Source organism: Aplidium turbinatum, chromosome 9 (assembly GCF_918807975.1).
Source record: "Aplidium turbinatum chromosome 9, kaAplTurb1.1, whole genome shotgun sequence".
NCBI classification, from domain to species: Eukaryota; Metazoa; Chordata; class Ascidiacea; order Aplousobranchia; family Polyclinidae; genus Aplidium; species Aplidium turbinatum.
In genome coordinates, this window is record NC_137480.1 from 12,748,473 (window position 1) to 12,768,580 (window position 20,108).

Consider the following 20,108-nt stretch of genomic DNA (forward strand, 5'->3'; position numbering starts at 1 on the left):
TGAATGTCGGCATGAATCAAATTTGGTTAAATTTTGCATTAAATATGCTTTTGTTAAATACTTTTACGGGGGTGGGGGGGGGGTGAGACTACATTGATTGCTCTGAGGGGGTCGCGGTGGTTTAGCGTGTGTCGTTAGGTAAAGTATTACCATAGGTACCTACTATCCATTTCTCTCTTTCCAAAATCTTTTATATCTGCTTCAAATTTGACAATAAACATTTTTCTGTTATGTATATGTTACGGCCAATCTCTGTACAAATCAAACGTCATATAAAACCGTTCAAGTCTACTGAATATTACGTCATGGAAATTCCTAAAGCATGTGCCAAAATTGCACCATCGTTCATAAGACCTGTTTGGGCCTGTTTAAACAGGAAATATTACATCAGCTTAAACACCTGTTGGAATGACTTCATAATTGTCTTTCATTTATTGCGTCACAGTTACTTTCTACGTGAATTTGAGATATTGATATCTATTCTGGTCATTCGTAAAATGATTGTTTGAAAGTTGGCCGCACATTTAACTGTTGGCTTAGTGCTTGCTAGCTGGACAAAGGTTCCGTCTTTTATCCAAGTAATCTGTTGTGTAGTGACAGTTTAAGTGGTGTACGCGTTGCACCCCCTCGTTTTTGGTAGCCGTGGGCTAATTTTTACAGAAATACACTGTTTGAAAAGAAGTTCAAGTGTGTGTTTCTTCGGTCATTATATGCAGACGAAAGGATCCGGGAACTTTAAGTTACAATTTTCCCACGAAGAAATTATGGTTTACCGCTGTGACCAGTATATGTTATTTTGCAGAAAATAATTTCAATTTTTTATGTATATATTTTTATTACTTTTTGTAGCTTGGTTTGCAAAAATATGCCCTTCCCTAGTAAACAGCCTTAGGCCTACAGTACCCTTAATCCGGCCCTGAGTGTGGCCTACATTTTATCTACTGTAAACTTATAATTATGAAATCAAGTTTTATACCTATAACCTCAGACATAGCTAGCCTACAGCAGGGGTGTGCAACCTTTGTTACAGGAGGGCCAAATATAAATAATTGGGTGAAACCGCGGGCCGCACGTTTATTTAACATATGATTTCTAGTAGTTGCAGGCACAAAAGAGTAGTTTTTCTTGTTATTCATATTATTCTTATATTAGGGGTTATCTCCTTCCAGAAATAATAAGTTAGGACGCATAAATTTCTGAAGAAAACTGCTATTCAAATTTATTGTCACACTGTCTTTAAACGAGCTCAGGGAGAAGCTTGCAGCTGGCTTCTTTTCCCGACGGCTTTTTCCAAATTTACTTTAATGGAAGTGATCGCAATTCGAAGTCCATTTTCCAAGTGTTGGTCTGTCAGAACCGATCAATAGGGAGATTTCATGACGCCCGTTTTAGAAAAAAATGTTCGCACAAATACGTTGAGCCAAAAAGTGCCATTTTTGAAGCCATGGGTTTTTGAAATGTGGAAAGTCATCTTAATTGAAATGTTTTCGGTAAAAATTGCCAAGATTCATTTTTAAATACTTTGCTTTCAAATCCTTTTTCTCTTGAAGATGAATCAGTTCAAGTTGGATATCAGCTGGTGCTTTGTCAATGTCCGTGTTGAATGGCGAAGAGAATATATCAAACAAATGTTCATGAGATTTGAAGTCCTTGAAACGAGCCAAAAATTCATACAACAATTTTTCAAATTTAGTTTTCTTCTCCGGATGCATTCCATAGTCTCTCAAAGTTGGAAAGTGGAAAAGATGTCCTGTCTGTATGTGAGCTTTCCAAAGTCGTACTTTGTTCATAATGCCTTTTATGTGACCATACATTTTTAGAAATAATTGATTAAACTACCATTCAACGTTTTATAGGCAGAGAAAACTTTTTCTCGAACCGTAGAAAATTTCATGATCAGATCATCGCTTCAATGCGTGATGGAAAGCTACAGATAAATCTGCATCTGGCATTACAGAGTGCAAAAAACAGTGTTGCAGAACGCGTTTTCGAATATTAAATTCTCATCAGTGCAACTACGTTTATGAACGCAATAACAACGGTTAACTTTAAACTCAATACAATACATTACAAACATTATAAGGACATATTCTCAGTGTTCAATTGAATATTAATAAATCCAGAGACATCAGAATAGAAAATTAAATACAATAGATTGGCGGTGGCCGGTGGGAGACTTCTAAAATGGTTAACAGAAGGTGCGAAATATACAATAATCCACTCCACAAGGAATTGTTTAAACGTACCAGACTAAACTAAATTACAGTATAAACATGTTTCGCGGCCGCACACAATTCAAAATTGGCACATCTTCGCGGGCCACATAATATTTCTTTGCGGGCCACATTTGGCCCGCGGGCCGCACGTTGCACACCCCTGGCCTACAGTATCCTTTATTTAATACAAACAGTATATTGTTTGTTTGTTTTGTTTGTTTTTCATTATCTTTATCCTGCATTGCGGGAAAGCGGACTTGAGCGCTACGCATCGGTGTACGCCTTCCGACGTACACCTGACCCACGCTGCAGCCGACTGCAATGTCTGTCTCCGGTTGTCTACTCTACTTATGACTTAAATTAGGTACTATCCATTACTCGAGATCGATCACTGGGTAGAGGCAATTATCGTAAATTTATTTTGTTAATTCTTTTGTGGTCGTAGTAGGCTACCTAATGTGTTGGCTCTACTGATGTATAGCACTCAATAGAGTTTTCTATCTGATATTCCCGGTTTCCAATCAAGAGAAGTTGATATTATTTTTAGTAGTGCGTGTCATAGGCTGACGGTTTGCAACTGAAGGTGGTTTACAAAAGAGGATGATAAGTTACTATATCAAGTAAATATCGTATGCGAGATTGATAGAATTATTCTTGGTAAAACATGGCTTTGCCAGAACGACTTTTTGTAGCAGACCTAATATGAAAACAAGAACTAAGGCATTTTATCACTCTATTTTAATACGTAAAAATAAAAAGTCTACGATAAGGTAATAACAGCGCAATAGGTAACAGCGTGATACTCCTTCAAAACTATTTATACCATGAGGTAATATCGCTGAAATTATGTGCATTATTTCATCAAAACACTGTATTTTGGTCGGGAAAGTCATCTTTAACTTTGAAAACAATACAAAAATATTAAATGTTTAGATACAGTATATGTACGGTAACCTACAAGTTAGCCTAATTTTAAGATGATATGAGAAATCGATGCTTTGTTTAGAACACGGCATGTGATAACTATTATTGACGACAAAGAATTGAAGATCACAAACAATCGATTACGAAGGGTCTGTCTGTGCTTAAGAATGGGGAGTTACAACCTTTTAGTAAGTGAATAAAAAAATATCAGAAACCTCTCAAATGCATGTAGCTTCGCACAAAGTGAAAATTTTATGACTTTTAACTCGTTTTTATTAGCTCAAAGACAATGTCTAAAAAGACATTGTTAACCAGCCTACATGTTTCGATCTTATGGATCTCCTCAGTGTGGAAAAATGAGAGTAAAAAATTGTCTTGAATTGCTTTAATGTTTCAGATGAGATGGTGGTTTTTTAAGAATGATTAATAAGCGAAATGAAAATCGAATTGAGTTTTAATTTTGAACTTCAGCGAAACCCAATTTTTCCGACAATTAAAAGGTGTGATACTTTTTTAGATAAGTTGTGCTAAGAAATGGTTTGAATTTGTTAAAAAATTAAACTTGACAAAACGCAGAGATTTGTTACTAATCAAGGACATAACAATCATCTTAGATGGATACAAACGGCACAAATATGTATTATAAATTTAAAAAAATGTACACCCCTTGTTTTGCTATAAACCTTAATTAGGCTTATAAAAAATAATATAATCATAGATATTGTTTAATACATTGATACTCTTATTTTGTGTAATATTTCTGGCAAAATTTGGCTATTCTTTCACAGGCCTCTTTCGTTTGATCTTCTGGCACAGTCAGCACAAGTCGAAAGTAGTTAGGATAACAAAAGCACTGAAAAGAAAATATTGTTAGATAACTTATGAATAACACTGTTTTCTTAGTGGCGTTTGTAAGAAAAAATGATTAAAGGTTGATTTGTTAACACAATCTAAACCAGCGTAGACTACCGAAAGGTAAAATAAAAATTTTGGTTTGATTTCTTTGCTTTGATTTTTAATGAACACGTGGCATATAGCCTACATCACACATAGACTTGGTAGCTACACTATCTTATGGATATGTGTATAAAAGTACAGAAACTGATGTTCATAGCTATATTTCTTTTTTAAACAAAAGCTTTCCAACCATACGTTGGACCTGCTTATAATTTAGTTCATTTTTGAACAAACAAATTGACCAAATGACGAACCGACAACATCGAACCGACAACATCGATATAGGCTACATCTTTGAGTTCTGATATAAACTGTTGCATTGCATAGAACTTGAAAGGGTTAAAACATATAGCTTGCTTCATTACCTCCGCAGGAAGACAAAACACACTTTGCTCTGAAACGAGTTTTTCTGTAAAATCTTTGTCGTCTTTAAAATTCATATGGTCCTGGTCAAACCCCACCTAAGAAAACGTAACGGTTTATAAAAGTATCAATCTCTTGTATCAAACGATAAAGGAACTTTTGTTGAGTAAACTACTGTTAAACGGTACATCAGCCACCTATTTAATTATATCACAGCACGAGTACAGAATTAGAGATTTGTCATTTGGGAACTCTAAAACTTGTTTTCTCGATGTATGTGACTTTAAGATCGTTGGATTAATGATAATGGTATTAGCCTACTATTAATTCTTATTATCATTGATTCTGTTATCGTGACGTCACATGACTTTTTAAGGTAGCAATGATGTAAAGATATGGGTTTTGCATGATAGACGGTAGCCTATCCTTCAGGTTTCGGAAAATAATAGTTTCAAATTACCATCATGTACATGGCAGCTTGAGGTTTAACAGGTTGAAGCCCGGGTATGGAACTGATCCGTTCATAAATATATTTTGCTGAACGTTCTATCTTTTCTATGGTTTCGTCAAAGTGAGATTGTGGGGTTGAAAGGATCCCTGGCAAGGCAGCTTGGATGAAAGTTGTTGGGCCAAGAATTCTTTGAGTTAACTTGACAAGTCCAGCGCGTACCTAAGTCAAAAACAGTCGTCATTCATATATTTAAGCGTTCTGTTTGTAATCATTTGGCCTGATGCTTTTTTCTAAGCGGTGCAACGTTCGTTCGAAGTAAGTATAAGACATTTTGAAAATATTTCGTTTCGGTAAAAATACTTGGATCTGGACTTAAAATACATTGATGAATAGAATCCAATTCGACACAACAATATGCAAAATCTTGGCTTGACTTCTTTCGGATCACGCTTTTCAAGCGGTCAAGAAAAATTTCTTTTAGGCTACGTAAAAATAAAATGGTTTCAAACATAATGGCAGTGCAAGTATTTAAAGTTTTCTATCTGAAGGAAAAGATAATTATTATATGGGTCTACTGATTCCAATTGCGAAATAAACTTTATATTCTGGACTAAAATATAAATAAAGTATAAACAACCAGCGTATAAACCACTTTACGTTATGGCAAACAATTAATATAACTTAGTTTGAATAACAAAAAGGCTAAGAAATTAAATTTGTTTTTGCATTGGCAAAAATATTTTTTTCGATGACTATTTTTGTCACAATTGTCAATAATATTTTTCATTGTTCTCTGTGCTTTGTAGGTAGACAGGTTTAGGGCTCTATATCCTACCAAAACTATTGAAACCAGTTGTACCCTACCTCTTTTCCAAGGATATTGTTTCTGTCATGGACAACTACCCAGCCAAGGCGCCATCCGGGAACTAAGAATCTAAAATAATAAAAAATATGCAAAAATTAGAAGATCTTCATGAGTAGTTTTGTTCATTCATTAGTATAGAAACTTTTAATGAAACAATTGTTCAGAAACTTTTAAGCCAAACGACAAAAATTACCTGTTATGTTGTTTATTAGTGGAAAATATCATTTTGAAAAACGAGCCGAATAAAAATTGCACCCAAAAAGTCATATAACAAGTTGAGACACAAGCCAATATAAGTTCCCAAACTATGCGAAACGATGTTATGCGTCAATTAAAATTTCTAGGGGCGTTGTGCATTTTTAACTGATGCTGAAAAAAATGAAACTTTTGTGTTGAGTGTCATTACAGTATTTATCAAAACAATGAAACGAATTGGAAGTTAGATACAGTAATCATACTTCCTCTTTTTCTTATTATGTTGCCAGACAAGGGAATGTCGCAGCTTTAATTGTGTTTTGCAGACCATCAAAGTTTTTGCTTTATATATTTTAAGCGTGGTTGCGGTTCCGCGTTACCCCCGAAGAATCGCACATTACCCCTCGGGGGTAATTTACCCCAAGTTGGAAACCACTGTTTTATGTCTACATAGTTTGTTTAAAAACGATAACGATGCAGGTAGGCTATAAAGCACAAAAGTGCTTAGATCGCTTTGCAATGTACTGAAAAATTGACTGACCTTTTTGCTATGCCACCACAAGACAATACTGGAACTGTTGTTGTTTGTGAGGCGCATGAATAGAAAGTTTGTCCACTAAAGACCTGGAAAGTACAAAAGTTTATAGCCTACATGCTCTATAAATCTATTTCTACAATGACTTAGTTTACATGGTACATTTATCTCAAGGCTAGAAATGGTTTCGCAGTGACTGTGCGGGAATCCAACAGGAAAAATGAAACTACCAAAGAAAAGTAGGCTAAGGTACTTCAAAGCAGTACCCTACCACTTCAGATTCTTTAACTGTTTTAGCACAACAGCACACAGGGCTGCTCTAGAGTTTGAATATAACACAAATTGCTACTGTATAGTAGCCCCTAAACTGAGTATGCTGCTGGAGTTAGGATGGCGGTGAAAGATCACAGGGTGAGTCCAGTCAGTTGCCACCGTTGTACATGTACAGAACTTAGACAGTGTGAAGAAGAGGACAAACATGTGATTTAAAAATCAATCTGTGGACTAAATACTCTGCAATGCACTCATTATTTCAAGTTATTAAGTTGGAAATTTAAACATCGTTTCTATGTGAATCGTGATCGATTGAAAGGTCTTCATTCTTTAACTTTCTAGGATACAAAAATGATGAAAACATGCTGAATAAGTCATCATACTAATAATGGAACTACCGCTAGAATTTTCAGTTTAATAATACAATGCTTTTCAAAATAGTTTTCTTACAATATCAGCGTAGATTTCATCGGCAAGAATAGGAATTTTGTTTCTTTCAGCAACTGAAAAAAAAACTCAATGTTATTATTTTTGTAAAGCTTTTACTTACACGACATGTGGTAACTCAATGAATAATATTTTAAAGTTCAACGTTACGAAGTTCAACAAGATGTCGCCTTGGCTGCCAATCACACCCAAGTAACAATCCAACATGTCGGAAGGTAAAAGAAGAATGAAACTAACTGGCAAGAAAGATCGAAGAAAGCTGATGAAAATAATAACCTTGCTGCGAGGTATAAAGTACCAAATCTAAGTAAAATTTTCACAAAGCAATGGGTAGTGAGGGTTTATTGAACAAAAACTGACCCCCTTGCTAAGAAAGCCCGCCCCGATAGTTCAGTTGGTTAGCGCATGACTTCGTTAACGAAGAAGCTTCAAGATCAACGCTGCGCTGGTTCGACTCTCGGGGTGTGCGCTTGAGCAACGATTTCTAAGGGCTGCTCTCCATTCAGCGGAACCTAATGAATGGAATAATTCCCCGGCAACAACACTTCAACAATCGGAAACTTAATTCACTCTTGTCAATTTCGGTAACCGGCCCTGCGTCAAGAGCCTCTACAAGTTTGCGAAACTACCAGGAATAACCCATCACGGCTTTGTCAGTCCGAGGATAAAGATTCAAAAACCAAACGAACCAACCGAACAACAGCTCCCATTTGCAGAAGTCGAAAATAGCACTTTGCGTTTTTGGTTTTAAGTAATGTTCAAGAACAACATCAAAATTAAGGTAGTGAGGAATAAGATGAACGTGAGGTAAAGTGAGAAAAATCGATACAATTTAGATAAGATACGTTTTCACAAAACAAGAAGACGATGTTGAAAAAAGGCTCCACAAACTGTAAACGACATAAATCAGTAGAATCAAAAGAAAACAGAGGAAGTATAGCAGTGAGGGTATGGAATCGGTAAGATGGTAATCGGTTAATGAACAAGATCAAACAATAAAAGTAAGAAGAAAGAATCTTGACGACTTTTTTTCGTTCTTCCGAGCAAGACTGCAATATTGACTCATATCAGTAAAACTCCTGTTTCTCAGCTTACCTTCCAATATTGCCTTGATATGTTCTTTGCTGAAATTGGATCCACAAGGATTTGAAGGATTAACGACAACGATGAGTTTAGTTTTATCATCCACTAGCTCCTCCATGTGATCAAGATCTGCTTCCCAAGATTTTTCTGGCTGAAAGCACTTTGGTTAACTTGATAGCAATTTGTTTAAATACTCTTAAACGACAAAGATAAATTAAAAAAGTGTGTGTCAATGTCAAAAACTAAATTGTTGGTTTTAGGTAATGAATAAGTATTTTAAATGGTAATGCTATATTACATTTGTGAAATCCACAAGCTATAGCAGCATCTATAAAAGATTTCTATTCTGCTAATATAATAATTGTAGCTATGGATGACGTAATCTAACCTATAACTCATACAATATTTGTCTCTTTATCCACATCACCAAATGTATGTCTTCTGTTATGTTTTGTTTTCTTAAATTGTAAGAACAAATGTTATTACCGAAACATTTCTAGGTAATTAACCACAAATTTAAAAACAGTAAAATATAAAGAAAAAAAAAAGGTTAAAAAGGTTCCATTCGAGGCATATTTGCCAGGGTGAATGTTTTTCCAGGGAGATATTCACGTACATTCAATCTGAATACATTATATCATCTATTGAAAATGAATAAGCTAAAATCACAGCAGTGATTCCCAACTTTCTAAAAAAAATTGTGAAATATACTGACTAGCTCTATTTAATTTTCAAATGTTTAACTTCCTACACCCCATTTGTTTGCCTATCTAGCCTATTTTGTACAACTTTGTTTAACAGATTCTCAGTACAGTAATTTTTCTGCCGAAGAACAGTTGAAAAGTCGTTTATGGTTTAAAAGTTCTAGAGCAAAAATCATGCTTAGGACAGTTTTTTTATTCAAAACGAGAGCCGTGAAATAATCGTTTTGTCAAAAGAGAGCATCAAACTCACGTGGAGGCAACTAACAATGAGAATATAAAGCACAACAGAAAACACGCTTTTTAGTATCACAAACATAACTGTTACAAGGAGAAGGGCTTTGCTCCCCCGATAGTGGGTTGGCTATGGCTTTGTTTAAAGCCAAAAGTTGCTTTCACAAAGTCAAAAGCTCCACACGTTGTTTAGGTTTGATCCGCATGAAAATAAATTCTGTCTTTAAGATCAACTGTTCGAAATAATTTTTTTTGTAAACTCAAAGTTTAAAAAGTAGAAAACATTTTAGACATTGTTTTTCCTGAAAAAGACGTCATGTAATGTCGAAAACGTTAGATGTGAAATTTGTTTTAATGTAGGTTTTGTTTTCTGTAATTGTTAAAAGAAACGTAAATATGTTAAATCTGGTTGCGTAGCTCGGCATCGTAAGCTTATGGCACGAAAAGACAAACTCCCTACTGAAGCTCTATTTTAGACATTAATCAAACGGTATTCACCATACCGAAGGCCGATGAGAGGGTAATTTGGGCCCCGTTACCAATGAGATCCTTGGCCCCAAACCACAGCACTTCTAAAAAAACGCATTGGTCTCAAGCTTATGCGCAGCAGTTTAAAATTTTAAATCTATGTACTGTTTTTGGAAGCGTTTTAAATTTTTACTCAGCTGTTGGCTTCTTCAATAAATTGAAATCGATTGTTCAGATGTTATATACGTCACAAGACACTGTCTCGTCAAACACGGGGTTACATAAGGCCATATGTTGTGCAGCTGTGATTGGGCGATAAATAGGGTGCGATGTCACGTGATGGCCAACGGAAAAGACACACAATACAAACGCACATCAGAGCATATCAGTTTCCTCAACAACAAAACACACTTTTCTCTTGTAATGTTAGTTTTATGTGCGCAAACGTTTGCGAAAGGGACAAATGACATTGTTATGGTGTAGGTTTAGACTAGAGGGGAAATAGACACAAAGACCATTTTTTTGAACAAAAGCACGAATGCCAATTTCATCTTGGAAAGAATTTCATTTCAAAACCATATGTGGCACCTGATGTGAGCTTGTCTATTCATAACAGCCAATATTACCTTGATTTATTTTTCTACATACCATTTGAAAATATAGTGCTAATGTATTGATATTTTTTTGACAGATGCAAATTCAAGTGATGTTTTTTGCATCAGTTGTTGATATTTGCTGTAAGGACAAGGTGGAAAACCATTCGTTATGGCTGACCATCTGCTAAAAAAATTGTCTAAAAAACTTCTCGAGGTTGTTTTATTTTTGATAAGCTTAATTTTTTCTTTTTTCTGATTTACCATTTTTTCGCAGATTAGTTTAACGTAGCTAGTCTACTTGTCTACATAAATTTACTTACAAAACTCAAAAATATATTTATTATGTATGTTCAATGTAAATACAATATTGTTTTACAAACTTACAAGGCAGTTGTAATGCTTCACGTTAATTCCCTGTGAAAGCGCCAGGGTTTGATACAACGAAAACCCAGGTTTTGGAACAAGAATATTATCCCCGGAGTCGGCCAGAACTGTTATTGCCAATCCAATGGCATCAGAGCAACCACAAGCCAACAGAACATCCTGAAAGAATTAACCACAAGAAAAGATGTTGAAATATTTGCATTAGACTTCTTGTCCATTGATAGCCGCAAAAATAAGTTTGCTATTTCTGTGATAAAGAATTTGCAAGCTAGCATCATCGCGTAAATAATTAATTTATTTATTTTGGTCAATGACCCTTTCGCTCGTATAAACAGTTCATGCCATCTAATAAATTAAGATTGGTTAACAAATGAAAAAATGATTTTTGTGCACTATACGATGTGAAAAAACGTACTTAATTTTTACAATATCTTGATATGCATATTTATTTACCACCAAAATCGAATAGCAGCTTATGGTCATATAACAAGGTTTTACTTTTACAAATACGTTACCAGATTAGCACTATTATTCTACTTATGATATAGTACGAAGCATTATGAAAGCATACATATATATACCTCCGGATGTACGGGGGCTCCTGGTCTGCTAACATACTTGGCCACCGCTTCTCTAGCCTGGGCATGTCCGAACGACGGACCATAACCGTTGTAGTTTCCGCTGGACAATGCTTCAGTAACGGATTGTATGACATTGTCATGTGGATTAAAGTTTCCAAACACTGTCGGATCCCCTGAAAATTGAAGAAGCAATTATCATAGACCTACCGCTTTCAATCTTATTTTCTTGCGACAAGTTATCGTCACGTTATACCCTGGTTTTTCTTTTAATTTTGATTTGAAAATAGTCTGTTTAATAGTCGTATTGCATGAAACAAACTGTAAAAACCATCCCTACCCAATGACAATGTAATTAACTTCTTGTCAGGGTTGGGGTGAATGACCATGCCATCAACGATCTGTCTTATGGGATTTATCGTATTGCGAGCTGTGTTAGAAGACGTGACTTTCCATACACTTGTGTCGCTCCTCCTGAAAAATGTGCAATGCTAAAGACCATCTAATGTGTACGCTGATAATGTTGCAACTAATCAACTACTAAAATAATAGCAATGCGTGTTTTTATATAGCGCTGTATCCATTGTAGTTCAATGCATGATTTTACTTAAATTCTTTGTTGCTGTACACGCGACACGTGACACCGAGAACTGAGCAGATGAGACAGCAAAGATTGGACGAATGTGATTCGTAGCTCGTGAAGCAAACGTAGGTGAGTTGAAGCAGTAGGCTACTTGCAAATCTAACATTTGCGAATTGCAACAACTAGCTTACTGTGACTGCATAGCCGAGTGATGAGAATCATGGTGCGACGTTCGTATGGCCGCCGGTTCGACACCGCTCAAAAGCATGTGGCTGTGTATTTGACAAGACAGTTTAAGGCATCACGTCGATTACGGAGTGGCGTGCCTTCGACTATAGCCCTTGATTTCTCTCATGTACAAACAGTAGGCTACACTGCTCGAGAAAAAATGGCTACCGCCCTTCTTGGGCATACTGAACTTAATGACCTACTGAACCAAACTGTAACTTACTTGCAAGGAGATTTTCCTGGGTAGTGGTTCATTGATTTCTCTCAAGTTATACGTAAATTGCTTTTATAGAAGCTAACCAATCCAATATACAGCTGTTGCTATCAACTTAAGACCTGAAAATGCCTTTAAATATCAATCATAGCCTTGCTGCACTTTTGTGGGGTTAGATTTGCATTAATAAAATCATATCTATTTTTAATAACAAGTGTTTTTGTGGTATGGTAGTCACTCCATTCCATCAAGTAGAAACAAAAATTGCAAAGCACATTTTCTGATGAAAACTCAAAAACATTAAAATCAAGAAAAAAGAATTGATTGACATCCCGGATGTTAAACAGTGGTTAATGGCTATAGTGGTTACCTTGAAATCAAGAAACACAGAGCACAAGTATTAACTACCAGCCGTCTTGCCATGAAATGAGAAAAAAAACTCTGCTTTGTTTTAAATAGTTTCAGACTGTATTGTTAACTGTTATTGCTACTAATACTAAGCAGCTTCAGTGTAGTAGAAAATGTTGTAAACCTTGATGCATTAAAATCTAAAAAAATACTTCTGTAGCCTATATTATGTTTCTATGAGTAACCTGCAATGATATGTTGCCATGGCTCGTATGCAGGCTACGTACTGAATGAATCTTCTGCGTTAAAAAAATTGCTGAAAATATTCTACAAGCTGCGGCAATAGCTTAGGTTTACAACTGTTTGTAATGGTTTTGAATGACCAACTTTTTTTTCAAAATTGGATTTTTCAACCAATGTCTTTACTGTGAAGAAAGGGGCGTTCTTCCCGGCTATCAGCTTTACTGTTCTTAATTTTCATTGCCCCTTCCGTAACTTGTTATCTTTTTCCTGCTTTTCTATTTTGCTTATCTTGATAGTGAGTGCATTGCTAGACATAAAAAGCAAAAAAAGTTAAGATACTGTAAAGTGTAGTCCGATATGAGTTTAACTGCTTTCCTTTGACAAGTGGTTTTCATGAAACTCTGATCTAGATTGGGTACCACAAAGCGCTTGCAGACAATGTAAGTCATTGTTGTGACCATTTTATTAATTGTTGCGTTGTCTGTTGCGAACCACTCACTTCAAAATGCGTACACAACTCAAATAAACACAATCTAGTTTTTGTCTATCACTATTATTAAGATTTTGCTCCATTTAATTATCATCTTGGTATTTTGAATGACGTGTACAGCTGCTGCCCAACTCATGAGTACGTATATCTACATCAAGCGTACTGTTGTTCAATTGCATGCAGTGTAGTTTCTTGGTGTGACTACAGCATGACCATTTGCATTTCCTGCGTTTGTTGTATAATATCGAGCGTTGCAGTGCACGGTGACGTAGCGTGACGTATAGTTCATGACGTAATGGAGTGGTAGTAGCGTACTATAATGTGACTCAACAATGGCATATGGTCCAGCCTTTGCAGCAGCAAAGGGGTAAGCTGAATGAGATAACCGTTTTCCCAACTGGCAAGTTGCTTTATTTTGCATTGATTTAACGTTTGCAATCATCAAATAAATGTGAAAAAATACAGGTTTTGTTTTAATCATTTAACAGTATGTCGGTGTTGTTATGATACATCAAGCTTTTTAATTTTAAATGTCTATTCATTTTCTGTTCATAGCCCATCTTACTGATACAAAGCCAGAACACGATTATTTCGATTCTTGTCCATATCAAAGCCTTTTTTGCTGGGGTTGTTTGAAACAACTTTTTTCACAAATTTATTTAATTGGAAACGAAACGAAGAATTTCAAAATTACAAAAAAAAACTTTTTAAATAGGTTTAAAACATTTCAAATCCTTATATTTAAAAAAAATTACATACGTAAACGTGTAAAAAAGTGAAATCGGTGGAGCTCACAATACCGCGGCTACAGAGTGAATTCACGCAAACAGTATAACATAGCTTAAGATTTCATGGTTCGAGGTAGCCACAATAAACCTTTGAAGCATGCATGACGTCACAGTCATTGAATTAAGCGTACAAAAGTGCTAACTTAATAAATAAAAGCTCTCGTATGAAGTAGGAATCTTTGTTACTGAATGGTTTTCATGCATGCACTAACTTCTAACTAGGAGCTGGACCAATAGGTAGATAATTACCCCCCCAAAAAGAAAAAAAGTAAGCTGCAAAAGTATTAGTATCATTATCAAGACAAAATGTAGTTTTGCCACAAAAACACAGGTTATCTCCATAAAAATAATTTGTAGCCTATTAATGCATAACAAAAAAATTCGCGGAGTTTTTTCACGTTTTCGTGCACTTTTGGAAAAGTTTTGGGGCTCTAAAGTCACCCAGGGCCCGAAACTAGAAATCCCTTCTACATCTCTTTGTGACGCTATTGATTCTTGGACTGCCCGAAGCCGAAGTATTTCGACAAAATTTGACAATTTCGATTTTCATTTCGATTTTGCTTCGAAATAAAACACTTTATTCGAAACCATTAAGAATCTCAAAAAGTAAAAAAACGTGGAAAATTGACACTCTCAACCAAAGTGATCTTTGCATCATTCTGTCATTCGTTACTTTTATTGCAAGTAGCCATGTGAAGCAGTTAGTTTTGTTAAATTAGGAAAAATTAGAATATTTGTTAAGTTCGATATAAAAGCTATTTTGTCTTGTTACTGTTATTGTCGTCGTCGTGTGAGCTTCTGGGGCCGAGGGTCTATCCTTTTACCACCCCAGATTCACGATGTTCCCGGACTACACTGGAAGAGTGTTTGGTTTCATCATCCATGACATGCAGACCTTCTACTTCGTTAGATGGCGTAAAGAAGGTAAAGTCATTGATGATGTGGTCTGCGGGTCTGTTCCTCGGCACCACATTTAAAAGAAGAGGGCAAGGCCATTCCCCATTGGTGCATGGCTGAGCGGAAAAGCCCGACGTCCGTACGAAGACGGTTGAGGCGCACCCATGCCTGTCTACTTGTGCTACTGCTGTTGTGTCTACTTGTGTTACTGTTATCATCAGCATCTTAAATAAGAAAGAAAGTAAAATAAGAAAGTAAAAAATAACAACTTGGTTCCATTTTTCTGAAAACTATACTGCATTATTTATTTTGTCATTATGTCACCAGGCTTGCAATCAATGCCACCATGATGCTTGACATTATATATATATTTATGACGTTCTGTTTCGTTTTTCAAACAACAAAAAGGCTACTTGTTTGATTAACTACAAAGTTGACCACGTTTTGCGATTTTAGCCTAACAAGTAACCGCCGACTTTTTGGTTTCAAACGGTCCTTTCCTTCTTCCAATCTTTCAGTGTTGTCGCAAAATTCCTACGAATATGCTATTAACTAGGCAAACTGTGAAAAATACTTTTTGAATCGTTTGTATGTTTCCAAACCTAGCCGCAGTGTAACCTTTCCTGTAAAATACCTATTACTTTCGCTGATGAAATTCACAATGCTAAAGTAGGCCTACAATTTTTTGAACTTCTGTGAGTATGTTTTGTAACTTGTTGTTATAACTTGCGCTGTCGCGTTTCTATACACTTACAAACAAAAGCGTCAGCTGACTGAAAGTTGGTTGTTTGTTTTGTTTCGATAGAACGAATTGTAAAGGGTAATCTTACTTTGTAATCTTTGCTCGCGAGCGCTATCTTCAAGGACAAAGTTGCAAGAACGAAGTACCTCAGACAAAAAATAAAAAAGAATCGGCAAACAAAAGTAAATCTAAACAAATTTTTCAATAAATTTCTACTAAGCGACCGTGTTAAAAAAGTAATTAAATCATGAAACAAACTTGACAGAAATCATTATTTTGTGAAACTTTCTTTGTTCGATTTATATGTCTCGACTAAGTTCATCCAACCGAAAGCCAAGAGGAGGAGATCTTCACAGTGGTCAGTGATCCAACAATCGCTCTACAGGAATTCCATAGCCTACATCAAATATACAAGAATGGGTAACAGTCCACAGACGAAGCCAAAGATGAAGAGCCCAAAGTGTAAATACTAAACTCCTGTTCAGCAAACAAACGTTTCGAAAACTACACTGTCTTCATCTTTAGTGTTATAAATGAAGAATTATTTATAGCACTGAAGATGAAGGCAGCATACAGTAGGCCTACTTTTCAAAACGCTTGTCTGCTGAACATGAGTTTAGTATCTACATTTTGGGCTCTTTATTTTTTAATTAGTCCAAGCAGACTTATCTGTAAAACCGGACAATTGAACAATTTCATCACAGGTTTGTCAAAAAATGTAGTATGAAATAAAAGTTCACATAGAATTCTAAATAAGTTAGATGCTCATGAAAAGCAGTCAGTATTGACCACTTTTGGGCTGAAATTCCCACATTGTTCTTAAACAAGTAGAAGTCCAAACATTGCTTGAGTTTAAGCTATCACTCCCCAAGCCAGCTTAAGTCAACACTGCAATGTAACCAACAGAACAAAAGAGAGGCGATATTTTTATATCCTCTACGTTATTTCACAAAGCGAAAGTATCACTTTGAGGTCACAGGGCTGGTTATTGTTGTAATATGTGCTTTGGGCAGTGATATTGCATTGAGCACTTTACATTGCCAGCTAATTTCCGCAGTCGAAATGTGAACAAAAGAACCTTCAAAACGAAACACATAAAGTTTTTTTTTGTTAATGAATAACGTAATTTCCTTGTTTACCAAAAAGTTGAACATTAAACACATGAAAAGATTTCTTTCACTATTAAAAAGTACTGCAAGATGTGCAGGCATTGCAGAATAGTTGAGTAGCCTAATATGTAGGCTAAGCCAAGTGTAGCGTGGACGTGGTGAAAACAAAACTAATAATTTAGTAAAAGCAAGTTCAGTAACGTACGAATAGTTTTCATGTTTTTTTAAAAAAAAAAACGGTTTTCATGAAAGGTTATTTCAGATTTCCTATTCTTCTGCATTAAAACAAGCAATTAAAATTTCCTATAGTTGCTTCAGCTTTACGCAATTACGCATCATAGGCTATTTTTGTGTAAATACCCATTTCACTGTTGATAAAGCGCTTAATCCGCAGTGTGAGAATATCCAGGGTTATATAGCCTAAAGTATATTCCTAGTTTAATTATTTATCTTTCAAACTTTTGTTGTAGGATTATTTTAAAGGTAATCGTTTTTTTTTTATCAAATACTAGGAATTAGTCAATTGTTAGTCGTGACTTGTGATAGTACTTATAGAATGTTCAATGGTCCAATAAATGGTGAAAAAATTACCATGTTTTTGCAATAATTTATATTCCGACAGACAAACTACATATTATGTTGTACGTGCTTGCAGTGGCATATGCTGAGGAAAACATTCGACCATGCCTTCTTTAAATGTTATTTCTACACAATTAAACTTCCGTTAGATTGTAATTACATCGTCTCCATGCAATTATTGCACTTTATGTTGTCACTTGCTACATTGGATACAAAAATAAAGCTGATATTATTATAGTTGGTGTTATTGTTATCAAAAATCAGCGGTCGGCAGCTTAATCCTTGCCGCTAGCCAAAACCAAACTCCTCAAGGTCCTAGCGGACAGCAGCTTACAAATGTTCCACAAACATAATATTGCTTTACCTTTAGCCTACTCTTGATGATCATATAGCCTAGACTGGTTAATTTCGAAAATTTCAGTCAAACAAAGAGTTTCTAAGGTTTCGGGCACTTGGAAAAGTTAGGTTACTTTAAAATTGTCCAGGGCCCGGGGACAAAAACATCTCCTATCAAAACCACTGGACGTGACTGAAATGATAGAAAGTAAAGTTTCGGTCTATTCTTGATTCTTGCGTTTGCTGAAAAGTGACGACGTTGCTGGAAGTTGTGCTTTTTAATCCCGCGCTTTTGTGACTCGTAAAGGAAATTCTTCTCTTAGCACCGTGCACCTTTTTAAAATGCAGCTTCTGGTGTGTTTGCTTTGCCAATGTTGCTTTGCAAATCAAACAAGCAGGCTGTGAATAAAACCTGACAAAATCATTACTTTTCCTCCGCTAAATAGTGAAAACGGTAGATCTTGGATAGTTTCTAGTCAACCATGTTAACGTTTAGGGCTAGGCATACGTAATAGCTGCTAGCATGGTTGCCAAAAAATATAGGCTTATTATGTGGTAACAGCGTGTCACCTCGTACAATCCGTATCAAACCTATTACAAACTCACTAGGCTGCTTACTGGTGCTGTATTACAACAAAACTGAATATGAGGCAAACAAACAATTAATTCGAAGTCACTGCAGGATTATTTGTTTATTTCCTACAATCGACCGGTTCAGCACGCCTGGTAGGCCTATAGAATAAAAAAGTTTAAGATAAACGTGAATGTAAAACTTTGAGTTACTAAAAGTTATTGCTAACCATCAGTTGGTGCTGCTGCAGATGGTTGAAAGGTACAATACCTAAACTTTCAAATTACAGGAAGGCTTTTACAGTTTAAACACAGTCCACCAACCTATAATACTGAATATTTAAAGATCACAAATTCAGGCCAGACTGTGATTTCAGAAATAACATAATAAACAAAGTATAGGGGAGACCGGGGATAGTTCGGACGCGGGGATACCTCGGATAAGGCATTTGACGTCACAGTAGAGTATTGTTAAATCACGTTTACGAAAGCTTTGTGGCTCCATTACAAATCAGGATAAAGTTTGCAAGTATGTCTGGTTTTCTTAGAAAGTTGAGGCCGAAAAAGTAATTTTATCAGTGATAGCAAGATTTCAAAATTGTACGTGTAAGGTCATAATTCCGTTGCAGTTAACCAAAATAAACTTTTTATTGATTGAGGTTGTAGTTAGAAAGCAATACTCAGATAAGCAAGTGATGATTTTGACCAGCAGTTAATCAGGTAGCCATATTTTTTTCATTTACCTGAAGTCACGTGGTCGGGGATACTTCGGACACAATGGCCGAAGTATCTCCGTGGAAAAAATCAAACTTAAACAAAATCTTATTTTCAGATCTTTTGAATAATTTATTGGATTTTAAAGACATAATGGTTCGGACATATAAAAGAAAAACAAATATTCTGTATTAACTGTCAAATCCACTCAAAACGTGTGCATAAAATTGCTGTCCGAGATGACCCCAGGCATGTCCGAAGTTACCCCGGTACCGGGGTAACTTCGGACATTTGAGGACCGTAGAAATTATGCTTTTTATAAGCATTTCCGGTTTGCTGAAACAAACGATACTCCTACCCTTTTTTGGCAAAGCTTTAAAGTTTACAACAAAATAACAATTACGAACTTGCTGTGTAATTTAAAAAAAATATGGGCTGTTTTCAAAAAATTGTCCGAGCTATCCCCGGTCTCCCCTACGTTAGCTTTTGCATGATTAGATTTTAGTAGTGAATGACTAAAAAGATAAGGAAGGTAGGCCTACATACCTAATTATTTCAGTCAGGCTACAGTTTACTTCTAAAACTGAATAAATTCATTATTGCTAGGCAATGCACAATCGGATGCAGCGTAGCAACAAATATCTATAGCCTGCTTAGTGCTTGCGATAGCTTACAAATATCAAGCAGAAGTAAAAATGCTATTCTTATTACTAATGATGTTCCCTTGTCTTTGATGGAAAATCTTAAAAACTCAGTGAGAAATTATGTACATGTAAGCTACTAATGTTTCTTTTTCATAAAAATTCTTTTTTTCGAGCCTTGTCGATCATCTTACTGACAGCGACCAACACAACAGGCTGATGTAAAATAATTCATTTTATTATTTTATATTTTTCAAATAACATAATCCAGATGTCATTCTTTGCATTTTTACGAAATTTACGAAGTATTCTGCATGCATTCTTTCCTTGCCTTACCTGTATTACTCACAGAGACC

General features: G+C 35.6%; 1 protein-coding gene across 1 annotated transcript; it reads right to left on the reverse strand.

Annotated features, from left to right (window-relative positions):
• Positions 1-2,935: 2,935 nt before the first annotated feature.
• On the reverse strand, positions 2,936-12,712 carry LOC145777037 (tyrosine aminotransferase-like). Its single transcript, XM_082588305.1, has 11 exons — positions 12,305-12,712; positions 11,611-11,744; positions 11,274-11,446; positions 10,693-10,851; positions 8,322-8,460; positions 7,230-7,282; positions 6,513-6,595; positions 5,776-5,845; positions 4,921-5,130; positions 4,463-4,558; positions 2,936-3,993 (listed from the first exon to the last, which is right to left on the reverse strand). Exons 1-11 carry the CDS (start codon positions 12,334-12,336, stop codon positions 3,883-3,885), a joined length of 1,260 nt encoding a protein of 419 aa, XP_082444431.1. The 5' UTR covers positions 12,337-12,712; the 3' UTR covers positions 2,936-3,882.
• Between the last annotated feature and the right edge of the window lie 7,396 nt (positions 12,713-20,108).

Coding starts and splice junctions, on each gene's coding strand:
- LOC145777037 (XM_082588305.1), bottom strand. CDS start 12,336: ATGAACCACTACCCAGGAAAATCTCCTTGCAA. Junction 11,447..11,610: donor GTTAATTACATTGTCATTGG/GTAGGGATGGTT, acceptor TTCAATTTTCAG/GGGATCCGACAGTGTTTGGA. Junction 3,994..4,462: donor TGTTTTGTCTTCCTGCGGAG/GTAATGAAGCAA, acceptor TTTTCTTTTCAG/TGCTTTTGTTATCCTAACTA.